Raw genomic sequence first — 16,706 nt, 5'->3', positions numbered from 1 at the left:
TCTGCACCAGCATCTCAACACCCTCACAGTAAAGAATTTCTTCCTTATATCTAATCTAAATCTACCCTCTTTCAGTTTAAAGCCGTTACGCCTTGTCCTATCCCTACACTCCCTGATACAGAGTCCCTCCCCAACTTTCCTGTAGCCCCCTTTAAGTACTGGAAGGTCGCTGTAAGATCTCCCCAGAGCCTTCTCTTCTCCAGGCTGAACACCCCCAACTCTCTCAGCCTGTCCTCATAAGGGAGGTGCTCCAGCCCTCTGATCATCACATTACACACATGCACAGATGCATACATTCCCCTTTTCTACTGCCCAAAGCAATTACACCGCCCACATTCAATATCCTTTAACCACAGCCTGCAAAGTACAGTACTGGCATAGGTTATTCAGTATCATCTGTAAAGTAACCTATGCCAGTTTTTAATGCACAACGGAAATCTGGTTTGCTCCCAGCTGCTGGTATAATAATTACTGTCCTATGGTTGCTAAGAGATACTCTGAATTTTTTTCCAAGACTACTAAAACATTTCTGTGCGCGCAGGCAAAAGGATGCTGGGTAAAGCAATAAAATGACTCCAGCTGTAGCTCTCCAGCAGAATTCAAAGCCAGATGACAGCTGTAGAGAAAATGAAAACCAGACTGAGCTTCTCTTCTTCTTCAAATTTTCTCTCCTTACTTCTCCCAGTTTGCCAGAGTTAAGTCTGGGAGAGAATTCAACATTGTTCTGCAAACATTGTTAAAAATGTTCTGCTCTAAGTAAGTTTAATGATTACACAGAAGGATGGATGAGAGACCACATTTCCGTTGCATCCCAGCTCTTGTATTTACTTCCCATGAGGTCTGAAAATCTGCTGTTTGATGCTTACCAACACAAGAAGCATTTAAATGTTTTTTTCCTTATTTTTTAAAATTCTGAATAGATGGTACAGGTTTAAAAAACATTTGAATAACTTCCTTCTGCTTTAGCTATTTCTAAGACTGATGGAACAACTATTTTCATACTTGGCAAAGAAACTATTATAATCAGGCATGTATTTCTGACATGGACCGAAATATTACCTAGATTACTCTGAATGTTTTGTACAGTTTAAAGTAAAAAAATATGGCATTTGACATGCCTCTTTCTTCCAAGGCTGTTCTACCTGAATATATAAAGCATATTAGAGGTTATTAGGGATTTCAAGGAAGGAGCTAACAAATTAAAACACAAAGCATAGCCTTAAGGAAATGAGATGGAGATGTAAAGAGGCTGTTAGGGATACTGGTGAGAGAAAAAAAAATATTTCCTCCTCTTTTTTCAATACTGTTCCACAAAAAAAAAGCTTAAGAAACTGAAATATTTTGACCACAATATATTATTAGATTTAAAATAGATAATATAAATTAGTACTACTTTTATTTCTAGAAACTACACCTAGCCAATTTAAGTGCACTAAATATTGCTAAACTTGTGTGTTATGATACAGTATTTTCTCAGTAAAAATAATAGTGTCAAGGGTAATTTTCATATTTCCTTACAAGTCAAAATGTCAAGTTATTTTTGTGAAATAAAATTTCTAAAAATCTTTTGTTACAAACAAAATAAATTGAATGGTCAGTAAATAGTGCACTATACAAAGAGGTCACTAAACAGTGTATTTACAGAGAGGCACATGAATCATTTATGTCCTCCTCGCCTGCACTAAAACTATTTCAGATGCACGTAAGTTGCAGGCTTTTTCCCCTTCATATTGACAAAAAGCCCTATGTACCTATTTCTGAAAGAACAAGCCAAACATTTTTTTTTCTGCTTAGTTTTTCAGTCTACAGTTTTCTTCCACCAGTAGTAAGAAACTCAAAAGCTTAAGTGCTCCATTTCTTATTACTTCAAAACTGTTAAAATGCGTTGGTAGCCTATAAATAACACCAGTATGGCTGAATCAACAAAACCTGAAAGAAATTAGAGACTCAACTACTCTATTTTTCAGTTCTCAAAAGCAAGACGTACGTATTTCACTATCCAAAACCCACATAAAAATACTTTTAAATGCATGAGCTCTAGATTTCATTTAGTTAGATTTACTTCTAAGAAAAAAAATAATTCTGATTTTTACATTTTTTCAGTTAAGCTAAATGAGTTTTAGAGCAAGAAGTTTATATTTGGTAGAGGAAAAGAATCTGAGTCAATCTTTGAACAAACAAGCAAACTGACTTAAACAAACTGCTTGCCTACTGCATTCAAAATGCCTGGTTTTATACCAGAAAAACCAAACGTCCTACCAAAACAAATCCTCAGTGTGTATTTCCATGTAAGTATATATACATTCCCAGGATCCGTTTACAAACATTACAGGAAGTTAGATAGCTCTGCATTAACTCATTTGTGTACTTCTATTTGAAATTAAACTAGTAGAACTAAGGCTTATTTCATTATATAAACAATTTGCATATAATATGTTCATTAAACAATAGTAAGCATTTAGGCAACCTTTACAAGTATGAATGTCCTTAAGTAATGGTATTTAATACTAAGATTCTAACATTATTTGTGAACAAAAGAGCATCTAAAAAGCGATAATGAAGCTATGTCTTCTTAAAATGGTAAATTTGATCTAAGAAGAATGCTTTCTCTGTGACATTTTCTTTGAAGAATGTAAAAAAAAAAAAAAAAATCTAGTGATTCAGGATAGGCTACAGTGAGCAAAATGCTAGCCTAGAAAGCTCAAGAGTTCAATTTTTGGATTTGCATTTGAGTGGCACATATAAGTTTTGGACAACCCGATTTCTGCTTGCTACATCTATAATGTGATATACTTACTGCAAGTAGACAGCAGTGCCACTGACTACTGTATGTTTTGATTTTATTTGGATCATTTTATTTGCTCTCTGTAGCACCAAATATAACCAGCCAGTAAAATAACTTATGAAGCATGTTTTGCCATCTTCATCACTAAACGTATTAATTTTTAAAAAAAGTTAATGAAATTTATGTACAAGCTACATACTACATTCATACTTCAAATATGCACTAAATACAGGATTCCTGATGTGTAAGATGACTAGAAGAGCATAGGCAAACCACCTTGACAGCAGATGATGTAACTGACAAAGACCTATTAAATTTAGTATTTTCAAGTGTGCCTTGATGACATCCTGGGGACTTTACCTATCACACTAACTAAAGAAGAAAGAAGTGAAACTGAAGAATACCAATGTACATTATAGTTACTACAGGGTACAGACAAAAATATAAGTGCATTAACAAACATACTATGAAAAGTCAGTGTGAAATAACCCTTTTTTATATTCTGCTGTTTTAGACACAACTTATGGCTACTTAATATTTTTAATAAAATGGAGGAGCTCCACTGCTTGATCTTTTGTACTTCATTCCTCAGGTATTACAATTACAATTCTGGAAGATTGTTCTGAAGAAACAAACATCCCATTGCCCTCATATCCAAGCATCAAACTGCCTTTTAACATTCTGTCCATACTCTAAAATGTGTTTGCATAGATACACTCCAAAACTTACTCAAACATACTATTAGAGATGTGGGAAAACAGCTTATAGAATAAAAAAGGGGAAAAAATATTATTAGGCCTTTTAAACTACAGTGGGGTGGGAAAAAGGGCGACAAGTCAACATGACTCTTCAAATACATAATACATTATCTTTAAACAAAATGGTCTTATCAGTCTTCCAAGTTGAAAAAAACCCTGGGGTATCGAGTTCCACTTACAACAGTATCAATCTTGGAAGGGGGAAAGAATTAATCATTTGGAGGAGAATGTACACTACTTGGTATTTCCAAGATATTCTTGATGACTAGAGCTGGTGCCTGTAACTATTATAAAATGCTGTAACCCTTCTACACTGACACTCATAACACTGCAATTACAGCTTTGTTATTGATACATATGCCTGATTTAGATGAAGCATAGCTAAACCAGGGTGGGTTCAGCCTTCCCTGCATTTCTTTTATTTCCTCCTCCTAGTATTGTTATCGATAGGGAATTCTAATATAATTTATTTTACTTTGGTATGCCGAGATATGATAAGAGAGATTGGCTAGGTTTTTTTTTCCTCTAGAAAACAGGTAATTCTTGCCATCTATCCACAGCATGAAGCCACAATTAAGCAATATGTGTTCTGGTGAAGTCATGAAATATGTTTTCCTGTCTGGAATGCAACAGACAGAACTATCAGCAGTTTACACCAAACAAGATTATGCGTAACTTACAAATACACAGACAGTCTTTTTAAAAATATATGTATTTTTTAAAAAAATATATAAAGTAAATCTACATCATCTATTTACATATCTAAATATATCTATATTTACATCTATATGGAAGAGATTATGTAAACACACTTTTCTCTACTTTCCCAATAACAAACTCTGTAAATATAAAAGAATCACAGATATTTGCTTCAATTTTGGCATCCTTATAGAGAAACATAATAACTAGGCAGCATAATCAAGAGGTAATTAGTTTCCTCTAATCTCATTAGGCCTGTAGAAATTGCTCAATTATTAATCCTTGCAACAAAGCGTGTTTAAACAAGTCTTTTAAAAACTGATTAAGGATTGCATTAACTTTGGCACACATTTCCTCTACCCTGTCAAAATCTCATTCCTATTTTAAATCCAAAATATCTAATATTTATAGCAATTTTACTTTAAAGTGCCTTTAAATAAAGCACTGCAAATCAAGAACAACAGGTGGCTGCAAAGCCAACACTTACACAGAGATACATTTCTTCTACCATAAAATGGAAAGAAATCAGGAGACTCTTCTGCATTGCCACTGCATTGCAGTATCCTTTCTAAATACTTGACTCTCAGACTCCTATCATAATGTGATTCTTACCCCTATCTTCAAAGTAGGCTGCTAATTTTCTTGATTTTGTGTTGTAGAGGTTCTACACTGCATCTATTTACACTGATAAAAAATTCAATATTGCATAAATGACAAAACTCTTTCCCTCAAGAAACCACTTAGGAATATTATCAGTTTTCTGAATAGTCACTAAGACCCCTGAGTCAACTTGTTTCTATATCAGCTTCATATTAATTTAAGTTTGCACTCTGAAAACTGAATGTATGTGTGAATAAATCCAAGACTTTCCCTGAAACTGTAAATAGGAAAGAAGCGATGACAAGCACACAGACATGAGTAGGTTTTTATTAAGTTATATTACAGCTATTTACTGTATAAATGTATCCATAATATTTATTTATACTGGCTTTTTAATTACATGGATTCTTGGATATTACCAGGCAGTGCTACACATCACTGTTACAGCACTTCATATTCGTGTAAAGCATTGTAACTCTGAAGCATAGCAGGAGGTAAATTTTTACCTCTTATGCCATTATGGCCTATAGAAATTGAATGGTGCCTATCAGGATCAATAAAAATTTGAATCTAAACAAGTGACTGCTTTATCTTGTGTTTTTAAAAAATATCTGAACTTCCATCCTTGTTTGGACTACATATTTCATCATCTTTTCACCTCTAACCATACAATGTTAGAACTGTCTTGTCACTGCAGAGTGAAACCTAGGAAAACAAATGGGATGTGCATGTAGAAGAAGATGATTCCTGACCCCTCTTTTTTTTTTTTTTTTCCCCCAGAAAAATATTTCACATTTCCATGTGTTCAAAGAGGACACATAACCTAGAAGAGACAATGTAAACTTAAAAATTAAACTCAGGTTGGTTAATCATTCTATTGATTAAATATTGACTGCTTAGTTTAGGACAGGCAATATGGTAAGTCTTCTACATAATTATTCTGGAACTTACTTCATTAAACTGAACTTTTCTATTGCTCTTATGTTACTTATTCTCATTAATAAAACCAAAAATTATCCGATGAATGTCTTCAAAAAAATAACTGCACAATTAATTTAAAAATGTAAATACTCACCTGAAAGCAGTCTTCTGCCACTTCAACATCATTTTGGGAGGGTGGATAACCTACAGAAAAAATAAAACAACCAGATGAAGTTATTTTTATTTATAGTTTACTGCTTCCAGTAGTCCTCACCATCCTTTAGTATCCATCTGTGATGATACATACATGCTTGTTTACATTTTTAACCAGTAGATCATTGTATTTCAAGCTGATTTTATTAAGTACCATTCATTTCTACACTGTATTTTATACACTGAGTATTCCTAGGCACACTTCTCTCTTGTTCACATCTTTCTTGTAAAAGCATTTTTAAAGCATCATCAGAAGTCAGAAGCAAGGGAGTATATTCCTGTTAATGTAGGATTTTGAAAATTAAAGGCAAATATATTTGGTTGGCATGAATGCACGCTGTGCTATATTTTGCTATAAATCTGCAGAAATTGGAACTGTGAGGCCCTAACAGAAAAGGACTCATATGTTCTCTAATTATTTCTCTTGCAGGGATATGGATGATATCAGCACAAGTCATTCTAGTATGTCAACAAACATTTCCCTTCAGAAACATGTTTCTCCCTTTGCTAATATGATAACACACAATAAATCCCTAAATTTACAGCACATCACAGCACAGAATATTTTGTTTAAATTTCTCCCTTTGAGTTACTTTTTACAAGCCTGAAAGAGATGTTCTTCCCATTCAATAGACACCTGTTCTCGTCCCTCCCTCCCTCTCCCCATCCAGTAACATATTTATCATATTTTCAGCCCAGATTCAAGGCTTGATGATCTTCAGCTTGCTTATTAGTTTCCACGAGGATAGCAAAGCTCTGGCAACAGCCATATTACTATTAGAGTAAATTCTTCTATTGTTCCATATAAACCTGTCCTGAGAACTACTGTTAGCTGTTAGTAAACAAATAAAACTATTAACTGAAATTAAGTGCAGACAAAAAGAGAACTCAATGGGTCTCAAATCACTCAACTTCACAGCTTATCCTCTAAGAACACAGAAGCTGTAACAGGCTTCTGAGAAGAAGATCTAAGTAAGTCACTAGAACTCTATTTCTCCACCTCCATTTTTTCACCTCTCAATTTCCTCAATTTCTTCACCTCTCAAAAAAAAGAGGCAATGCTTTATTACATAGGGATGTTTTGAGGAATTACCTTATTAAGGTGTTTGTGAAAGAATTTAAGACACTTGGATGAAGAGCACTTTAGAAATGCCAGAAATACTATTTTAAAACTGTCAAAATCTCAATATGCTATAGATCAATCCACATCCTTAAATACTGTCAGCATTAATGTTATGCAAAGTGCTTTGACTTACCTCATTTACTAAACACCCAACACCCACCCACCAACCCCTTCACCTGAAATATGTACCTTGAGAAATATCCTCTACTGCTCTCCGAATACCTCTGTCAAATGCTCTTGCATCAGCAGGACTCTGAAATGTGAGGCCAAACTTTTTGTCATCAATCTTCCAGTGGTAAAAAGTAGGAGTAACTTTGTTGTAAACGAGGTCCTTCTTTAATGTGCATTCCAAGACCACCTTCCAGAAAAAAGACAGGAGGAAAAGATATCACTGACTAAATAGATCATATTTAAGAATAAAATGTCTTCTTGAATTAAGTGAAAACGTACATCAGAAGGTCAGATAAAAGTCTATGTTTACATTTTTCCCTGTTACAAGAATGTAATTTTTTGCTTTCATTATGGCCAAATTATTCACTTGGTGATAGGTGGTACGGGTTAAGGACACTATTTGTATACTAAGTGAATCTTCCCAGCCTCACACCCGCAGCAAGAACTTCTGTCAGTACAGGCTTGCTAGATGTTTGGCAAATGAAATACGCCACGTGCCAAAAAAAATATTACTATGCTGATATCAATTATTACTGTATCACCGAGAATTTTATTTGTATACTTATTCTACAGAATTTTCAAACACTGGACTAACTTTATGCTGCTTTCAGGCCATATCAGTTTTCTCACAGAAAGGCTACTGGACAAGAGAAAATACAAGAGAATTGTTTTATAAACTGAGATTAATCAAAACTAAAATATTTTTGAATGTATTACTGCCTGTACCTAGACAAAAATATATTTATGACTTAGGCTCAACTATAATGAAAGCAGTAATTAGGAATAATTAACAGAATTATTTGGCTAGAAAACTGTTACAGATATACATGCACATTCAGTTATGAAACAAAGTCGCAGTCTTCACATCATTTCCCCACTTTGAACTGACTTGTTTTTTAAAATATACTTGCATATTTAATTTACCTGCAAAAATTATTTTATGCAACATTGTTACATTAACTGTTTCTGGATTAAAAAAATCCAAGGTGAACAAGAACGGATGGAGGGACATACAACTCATCTGCTCCTGTAGTGCTAGGTATAATAATATGTACAGCAAGACAACCTGTATCTCTGTATTACTACTAGATTCTGAAAACCTACACTGAGAGGTGAATGAGGAATTTTAAAATTCTATCATTTCAACATTAGTGTATTTTCAGAATTTTCATTTTTAGTTTTGTTACATATGCAGCTTTTTGACAGAAATAAAATTTCATACAACATGTGGAAAAATTATTTGCTGTAGCTGTGCAGAAAAAGGTGCTGCAGCAAAAAAGGTCTAATTCTGCAGTTCTAAGGTGTATTAAATGATCATTCTTTGTTCCTTCTGGTGATTTTAAACTTGCTTCCTCCTAAAAGAGAGTTAAAAATTAAGATTTCTCATATCACTGCATTTTCTAGGTCTGTGAGCACTTCTGGGGAATCTCTACCACATTAAACACCAACTATTCCACACTGTATTTTACGTGCAGTTTTATCCAAAATATCAACAAAAAGTACTTCTAGCAAGACTGATTTTATAGCATCTCAATGAACACTTGCTCACAAAGGAGTTAATTCATATTACTTTATACTGAAAATTCATACCTGGATAACAAGTATTTTTAAAAGATAGTACCACTGGAGATAAAATACTGGATTAAAACTTAACTGAGTAGAAGCTATGATTTTTTCAAAGAAATCCAAACCAAGCCAGAAATCCCCCAAACCAACCCCTCCCCAACCAAAAAGCAACACTACTACCACCCACCCCCCACTTCCAACCCTCACAACATTTTATAAGACAAGCAATCATTAACAGAACAAGCAAACATCCTCTCCAACACCATAATTGTTTTCAGCTTGATTTAAGGAAACAACAAATTTGACAGGACAACACTGATTTTTCAGTTCTAAAGCTACAGGAAAACAACCACTTATATCTACTGTCTTAACTGATCTAATGGCATTGAAGGGGAAAAACTGGTTCAATGAAAATTGTATGTACATGAGACTTTATGCCTGCCCCACCTGAAAGAAAATGCAAAAACTATAGGTCAGAATTAGCAGTGGGACAAAAAAAAAAAAAGAAAAAAAGAAATATATAAACATCCAGCCTTCAGTAGTTTTTGTTGCATCCAGGAATACTAAAAGCCCAAACCAAACAAAAACATACCAACCATCCCCTAGAGCATTTTTTGCCTTTTCAAAACACTTCTATGCTTTGCAGCAGCAACACATTTTTTCCCTGTTAAACATAATGCTGCCAAAGGCCTCTTTATGCTGAAGCATGCAAACTAGTACCAGGGCTGGGGAGGAAGTATCCTAATATGCCAGTCAGAGAGGGACCTGGGGGGGTTGATTGACAGCCGGTTGAACAGGAGCCAGCAGTGTGCCCAGGTGGCCAAGAAGGCCAATGGCATCCTGGGTTGTGTCAACAATAGTGTGGCCAGCAGGGACAGGGAAAGGGATCTTAGCCCTGTACTCGGCACTGGTGAGGCCGCCCCTCGATTCCTGTGTTCAGCTTTGGTCCCCAGTTTTGCCAATTATCAGGCCTAGCATAAAGGACACAGCCAGCATAAAGATGAACCAATAACCAAATTGTATTTGATACAAAAGGGCCAGTACATGGGTGAGCACTGGGGGTACAAACAAGTCAGTCAGATTATACACAACCAATGTCAATCCCACTGACCCCAACAACAACACCACACCACCAACAACAGGTGGAATAAATGGTGAAATGCAGTTTCCCATAGAAGGGACAGGAGACAACCAAGTCAACAAGCCAAACACATAAGACCAAGGAAGCCACACACTCAATCTCTACACAGCCCACATTTACAAAAGCCAGACCTGACTGGAGCCCAGTCCCAGGGAGGCAGGAGGTCCTTCCCCAACAGGGAACTCTGCACAGGGCATCCACCTCACAGACAGACACTGCCCCTGCCTGCAAGGGGTCCCAGCTTTTATCCCTCAGTGGGACACCTGACCTTTGGTTACTTAATGTGGGACACCTGGGGCTCCTTTACCTAATGGCTCTGTCTGCAAGGCCAGCCCCACCCTGGAGGGAAGCCCAAAGGTAAACTCACCCCCCCTTTGGGAAGGGCTGTGGGAATCACCCAGATGTCAACCTTACTTTGGGGCTTGGGGCTGAAACCCCAGCATTTCAGCCCCTCACTACAAAAAGGACATTGAATGACTCGAGCGTGTCCAGAGAAGGGCAATGGAGCTGGTGCAGGGTCTGGAGCACAGGTCATACGGGGAGCGGCTGAGGGAACTGGGGGGGTTTAGTCTGGAGAAGAGGAGGCTGAGGGGAGACCTCATCACCCTCTACAGCTCCCTGAAAGGAGGGTGCAGAGCGCTGGGGATGAGTCTCTTGAACCAAGTATTAAGTGAAAGGACAAGGGGTAATGGTCTTACGTTGTGCCAGGGGAGGTTTAGACTGGATGAGAGGAAGTATTTCTTCACAGAATGGGTTGTTAGGTGTTGGAATGGGCTGCCCAGGGAGGTGGTGGAGTCCCCATCCCTGGAGGTGTTTAAGAGCTGGGTCGACACAGCGCTGAGGGATATGGTGGAGTTGGGAACTGTCAGTGTTAGGTTAATGGTTGATCTTCAAGGTCCTTTCCAACCTAGCTGATTCTGTAATACATATATCACCAAAGCCTGGAATGGAAACCAAGCTTTTAGCAATACAGATTTTTTTTTCAAGCCTTTGAACATCCAAAACGCCAATCGTTTTTTACTGCACTTTGCTACGGTTTGGAACTCTCTACACAAAGATGTTATCATACTCCTCACATGGTTACCAAAAATCTGCCTTCCCAAACCTTTTTAGATAGAACCTCCCTAAGATCTCCCGTGATAAGCACAACAAAAACTTGCAAGTTGACTAAGACTTAACAAATTTGCATTTTTTAACAAACATGAGTTACTGGTCTGAAGGTTTTCTTCATTTGGAGACTTAATATAAGACTTCCATGGCAATATGAAGCAGTCGCCTTATCATGTAATGGGAAATGTTTAGCCACATTATCAAGATCTAAATTCTCAGAGTATAAATAGGGCTATATGTCTACTTACTATTATTTAATGAAAAAATCCTTTTAATATCCAGATGTCATTAAGTGCAACACTAATGAGTTCATAGCTACTCAAAAATACTTGCTTGCTACATGTTTATTTTCTCACCTATACAAGCTACATTCTTCAGAGATACTAGAAACTGGTTTGTGTAGACAAGATGAATCTTTAGATAAAGACATTTCAACACTTCAAACCCAAATATTTTTAACAAAACCAAGGTAAGTATTTAAGATACTAGCATCATTATCTAGGGCTTGTTCTGGAAACAAATATGAATAATACCTTACTGCATTTGATACAAATTTCTATTTTGATAACGACCTCATAATTGATCATTTCTGGATACTATTTAACTGGTTTCTAGCTGTACTTTCAACAGCTTAAAACACTACATGTGGATTGATAGTTTCATAATTTCTCACTCCCAGTCTAAATCTACAAACACATAAGCATATAGTTTTTGATGAAACTTTTGAATACCTTTCCTGCTAAACAGAATCAAAAGCTTTTCTCTAATCTGAGGACCAAACAGCATGACCTGAGTGTATTCATGCTACAGAGCATGTAGCCCCAGTGCCACCATGACCCTGTCACATGATTACTATTCGGTCCGTGCCTTTTTTTCCAATTCAAAAAGTAAAATGATGTAAGGACTGCACTACAGTCCATCAGAATAATTTTTTTTTCCTCGAACTTTAAAGCCAAATTAAAACGTAAATGATAAATTAAGTTTTTGAACAGCAGATTTGTGGAAGAGAACAAACAGTATTTACATTGTTTCAGATTTTTTTTCTCCCTTTACACAATTACCTGTTCTTCAAAAGAAAGATTTTAAACTTTGATTTTTCATTCCTGACTCACAATCCAAATGATACTAGTCACTTTTTCTTTTTTTTTTTTTTTTTTTTTCCCCCCCTCCTTCAGTGAAAACTTCCATGGCAAAGGACTGGAGAAGAAAATAAAACAGAACAGAGAAATCTAATACCTTTTCATTCAAGAATGTACAATTCACCAAAGCCTAAGAACCTATAAGCTTGAGCTTAATGTATGTTTAACACTAGTGCTATTAAGATAGAAGAGAGCTACTGTAAACACAGTAAGAGAGCAGCAATCCTAACCAGGTTAGGAGTGTAATTGTTCCAAGCAGACTGGCTGGAGCCACATCTAGGAAGGTGAGTATACTAAAAGGAGGAAACATGTAATTATGTCACGGTCTTCACGACATACCCTTACATTCCAACGCAGATCTAAACAACCTGAACAAACTAGCAGGGAGCATTCTCTCTCCTAAATTAATTTAATGGTGCCACCAGTTTGATTTTCTTCTCAGATAACTAGGATGCTTTTTGTGAACCCCCTGAGATGTTTTAAATAGCTCAGTACTGCACAAAAACCCTAGAAGTTCTACACGTAGCCTGAAGCTGGTTCGTAAAAGTGCTGACAGAAACCTAACTCTTGGGTATATAAAGAAATGACAAGAAACCACCCCAACAAGGAACTTCAATATTTTGATATTCAGTCCCAAAGTACTGAATTTATACAGCTGACTTACAGACTGAGATCTATAGTCCTAATTAAATGGCCACATATCCTGTAAAATATACGGAGAGGCTTGGCACATTAGAATGGAATTACAATGTAGTGTCAGATACAGTACTTGGAGAAAATACAACTAAGGACAGTTTACAAGGAACAATAAGAGAAGAGATAAAAGATCATTCATTCTTTTTCAGTATAGCCATTTAAGAGGCATCTGGAAGATACCTCCATCAAATATGTCATGTATGGATTTCAAGTTGCTTTGGAACAAATTCCACCTTTCTACTGACAGACAGGTTAACATTAATACTGGCATTATGATTCCCATGTATTTTAGGTAAAAGCCATATATCTGAATTCCATTTTCTCTCTAACCTGAGGTATTTCAAAAATCCATGCTTCCCCGTGTCCCAGAAAAGTGCTCCAAGTTCTGCGCTATAGGTTCTCCAGAGTAAGGCAATTTCTGCATCTTTTCTGGAATCTGAACCAACTCACAAAAAGAAAAACTTACTGGCCAGAGCAAATCAAACTATAAAGGAGTTTAAAGGTATTTTTACAGCGTGTAATGTGACTTGGGCAGGAAGGAAGACTGTTTTTAAGGATTACTTTCTTTTTTAATCCACGGAAGTATTTTCAGAAATGGCTGCGTGTACCTTGCAAAAAAGTGAGTGAAGTAAAAATCATGGTTCAGCTGACTGAGCTGTAATGAATTCTAGATACTACAACAGATTAAACATTGCTGAAGACACACGTGCTCAAAGTCTGAGTAACAATGTTGAAAATGGTTTAGGAAGATTTCTAAAAACAATGTTGTTACTTTTTCTTTGCAAATGCATTAGCAGAGCAACCAACTAAATAGCATATGACTAACTTCAAATATCACTTAGGTATAAAGACTTACACAATGAGACCATTCCAAAATGAGATTAGAGTCATGTTGGAGCACAGAAACAGCAGATGAAGTATAACTCTTACTTAGAACCAGAAGATGATCAAAATATTTGGTCCCTACTCAATAACAAACACAATGAACCATAACAATTTCCACTTCTACATTATTTTTTAAAAAAAACCTAAAAAATAGCATTTTATGACACAGAAGTAATCTTCAACAGTCCTCTTCAGGGCTGCTTTTTTGAGAATGCAGCCTTCTCTACTCTTTCAGTTGGAACTGACAATTACACTTTATCTTGCTGATGTTGTTTTTCTTGGTCTTTTCTTTGTATTATGAAATATATATTCACCTGTCATTTCTACTTGGACCAGTCATTGGGCTTCATTAATGAAAGGTTAAAAATTGTGCTTAAACAGTAAATCCACAGGAATATCCCAAGAATAAGTGTAAAGCCATTAACTATATTAAAATCATAAGGATCAGAACAGTTTCAGAATCAGTGACAGGATGAGTCCCTACCCAACAGAACTTCTCTTCCAGTCCCTGCTATGGTCCTTCTGAAAAAGTGCCATGACCTAACAATCTCCTCACATAGGTTGGTGCAGGATCTTGTTTCTTTTATGTCAACAGGGATCTTGTTGCATTCTGTGCATCTTTGTTGTTAATTCATTACAGATTAGCTGTTGCTTATAACTGCATTAGTTGAAGTCTGAAGAAATATGTCCACATGTCACTTCCTTCAACTCCGTCACCAAAGCATCACTGGCTCTACAGTATTCTTCCCACAGACTAAACCTGTATTTGTTAGTTCCCTGAGCTTTATTCAATATACACTGGATAAATATTCTTCCTAGCTGCATTTCTTCCATCTTTTAATCACATGGTTTTTGAGGGGCTGACTTCCAACAGCGACTTCCTAAAACTGCAGTAAGATCAAAATCAGATCAAAAAAATCAGATCAAGATCTGCCCTGACAGACCAGTAGGTCACATCTGCAGGCAGCAGAGAGGCGACTGATGGACACAGAATGGGGGACACACAAAAAACCAAAACAAAACAACCTTTTCAGGACAGTAAGTGTTTGGAAAATGTATTCATACTAACATGAAGCTCAATTCTAGACAGGAAGAAGAGCAGAGACATTTAAAACCTTCTACCAGAAGTGGAAACAAAACAAGGCTTGCCCAGGGGAAGTAAGAGAGCAAGCATAAAACAGATCAGGATGCTCATGGCTGTGACATTTTCATATGCATGTGGGTGAAACATTAAGCCAGCCTTAAGTTCTGAGTATTTTATTACCCTTGTTTTCTGAAGGCAAGATGTGAATGTTGAAAGTATTAAGAATTAAGAGAAAATTGTCAAGTATCTCTAAAAGCAATAAAGCTCCTCAAAAACAGCCTCAATAAGGCTAAAAAAAGTTCTAAAGGGAACTACAGCAAAGTGAGGAAGGAACTGCAGGTGCACATAGCTGTGCGGGAACACAGGGTACTCTGCTAATAGCACTACGCCTCGCTGAAATTACTGAGTCAGCAGAATTTCTATTTATACAATCTCGTCCTACAACAGTCAAGTCAAGGCAGAAAAGTCAGCAGTCCTGCCTCAAGGGAGAAACTGTATGCTTGAGAAAGAACCAGCAGTATGGTATAAGAAGTAATTCTACCTCCTAAACTTACACAGGAGTCATAAATTATTGGCAGAAATGATTAAGTTCTTGATAAAAGTCATTAAGATGGAGGTTTTGTGCTTTCCCCACTTCTCTGTTTCCACATTAAGACAGCCCCCACCCCCCCTTCAGAAACCTATTTGGCACACAAGTATCCAAGCAAGTCTTAGTAAACCAATTTAGTTTTCCACAGGTCTGCATGTAGAAATGGCTGAGATCCTACACCCATTTTTCTTTTGTGAGGCTGACTTTTGTGATGCTATTTAAGAATTTAAGACAAGTTTATTACGGTCATTTTATTTAATGTAGTTGATAAATGAATAGTCTATGTGTTTATCAAACCAGATCAATTCTTGGACCTGTCAGCTTCATGGTTTCTTCCAATACAAAAACTGTTTTCATATAAAATGGGTACTTCTTGTCATAGCCAACTAACGGAAATCATTACTGATTCAGTAATCATTTCTTCAGATTTTGTGTTTTTAACAAGTTATCTCATTTCCTAACACTCCTATTAAACACAGTATCGTTGGTGTATAAACAGGTTAACAGGAAGATTTGATTTTAACCCTGCATTGGAAAAAAAACCTGAATAGCAAAACATTTCCCCAAGTGGATGGAAATCTGCAATGAAAAAAATACGTTTTGAAGTTTTTAAAAGATCAAAATGCTTAATTCTGGAAGTACATGGTATTAAACCTAAACCAAACAATTGGCTCTGTAGGTATATAAACATTGATATGGTTATCAACATCAGTCTAAGCAGCAGCATTAGACTGAGACTATAAATTCACTTTCTAGTCTACAAGCAACAATAAGCAAATATCTATTTTTAGGTCCTGTGTAGTTGTAATAGGAACATTAAACGGATGTAAATTGTTACCGTTTTATCCCTGAGTCGTTCTCCATGGATAAGAAAATCAGCACAGCTATTCTCTTCCTGGGGAATGACTTTGAAGACGGTGACACAGCTTAGTCCACCCCCTCCAAGTGGTAACCATCCACCACTTGAGTCACTCCCGGGTCATCACCACAGCTCGCACTCGTGCATAACTATTACTGGAAGAGATGCAAAAGAAATAATTAGTTTTCCATAAATGTAAACCAGCTAAGCCTAGTTAAAAAAACAAAACAAACCAACAAACCCACAACCAAGATCACAATAATTAACACTGTGGAGGTTCAGTCCTTCCATAACAGTCACCTAAAAGAAACGAGGCTAGGAAGACCCTCTTAAAAAAAAAAAAAAAAAAAAAAAAAAAAAAAAAAAA

At 36.3% G+C, this 16,706-nt stretch overlaps 1 protein-coding gene across 1 annotated transcript in view; it reads right to left on the bottom strand.

Annotated features, from left to right (window-relative positions):
• SPRED1 (sprouty related EVH1 domain containing 1) overlaps positions 1 to 16,706 on the bottom strand; it is a 36,773-nt gene that overhangs the window by 9,693 nt on the left and 10,374 nt on the right. The window contains 4 exon segments of the mRNA XM_026849305.1: positions 5,918 to 5,967; positions 7,289 to 7,457; positions 16,319 to 16,450; positions 16,452 to 16,494. Coding sequence (XP_026705106.1) covers positions 5,918 to 5,967; positions 7,289 to 7,457; positions 16,319 to 16,450; positions 16,452 to 16,494 — 394 coding nt within the window.

The sequence above is a fragment of the Athene cunicularia genome (genome assembly GCF_003259725.1).
Source record: "Athene cunicularia isolate RWA chromosome 5 unlocalized genomic scaffold, athCun1 chr5_part1, whole genome shotgun sequence".
NCBI lineage: Eukaryota > Metazoa > Chordata > Aves > Strigiformes > Strigidae > Athene > Athene cunicularia.
Note: the sequence above shows the minus strand (reverse complement) of the source record. Positions and strands in the feature narration are given on the sequence as shown.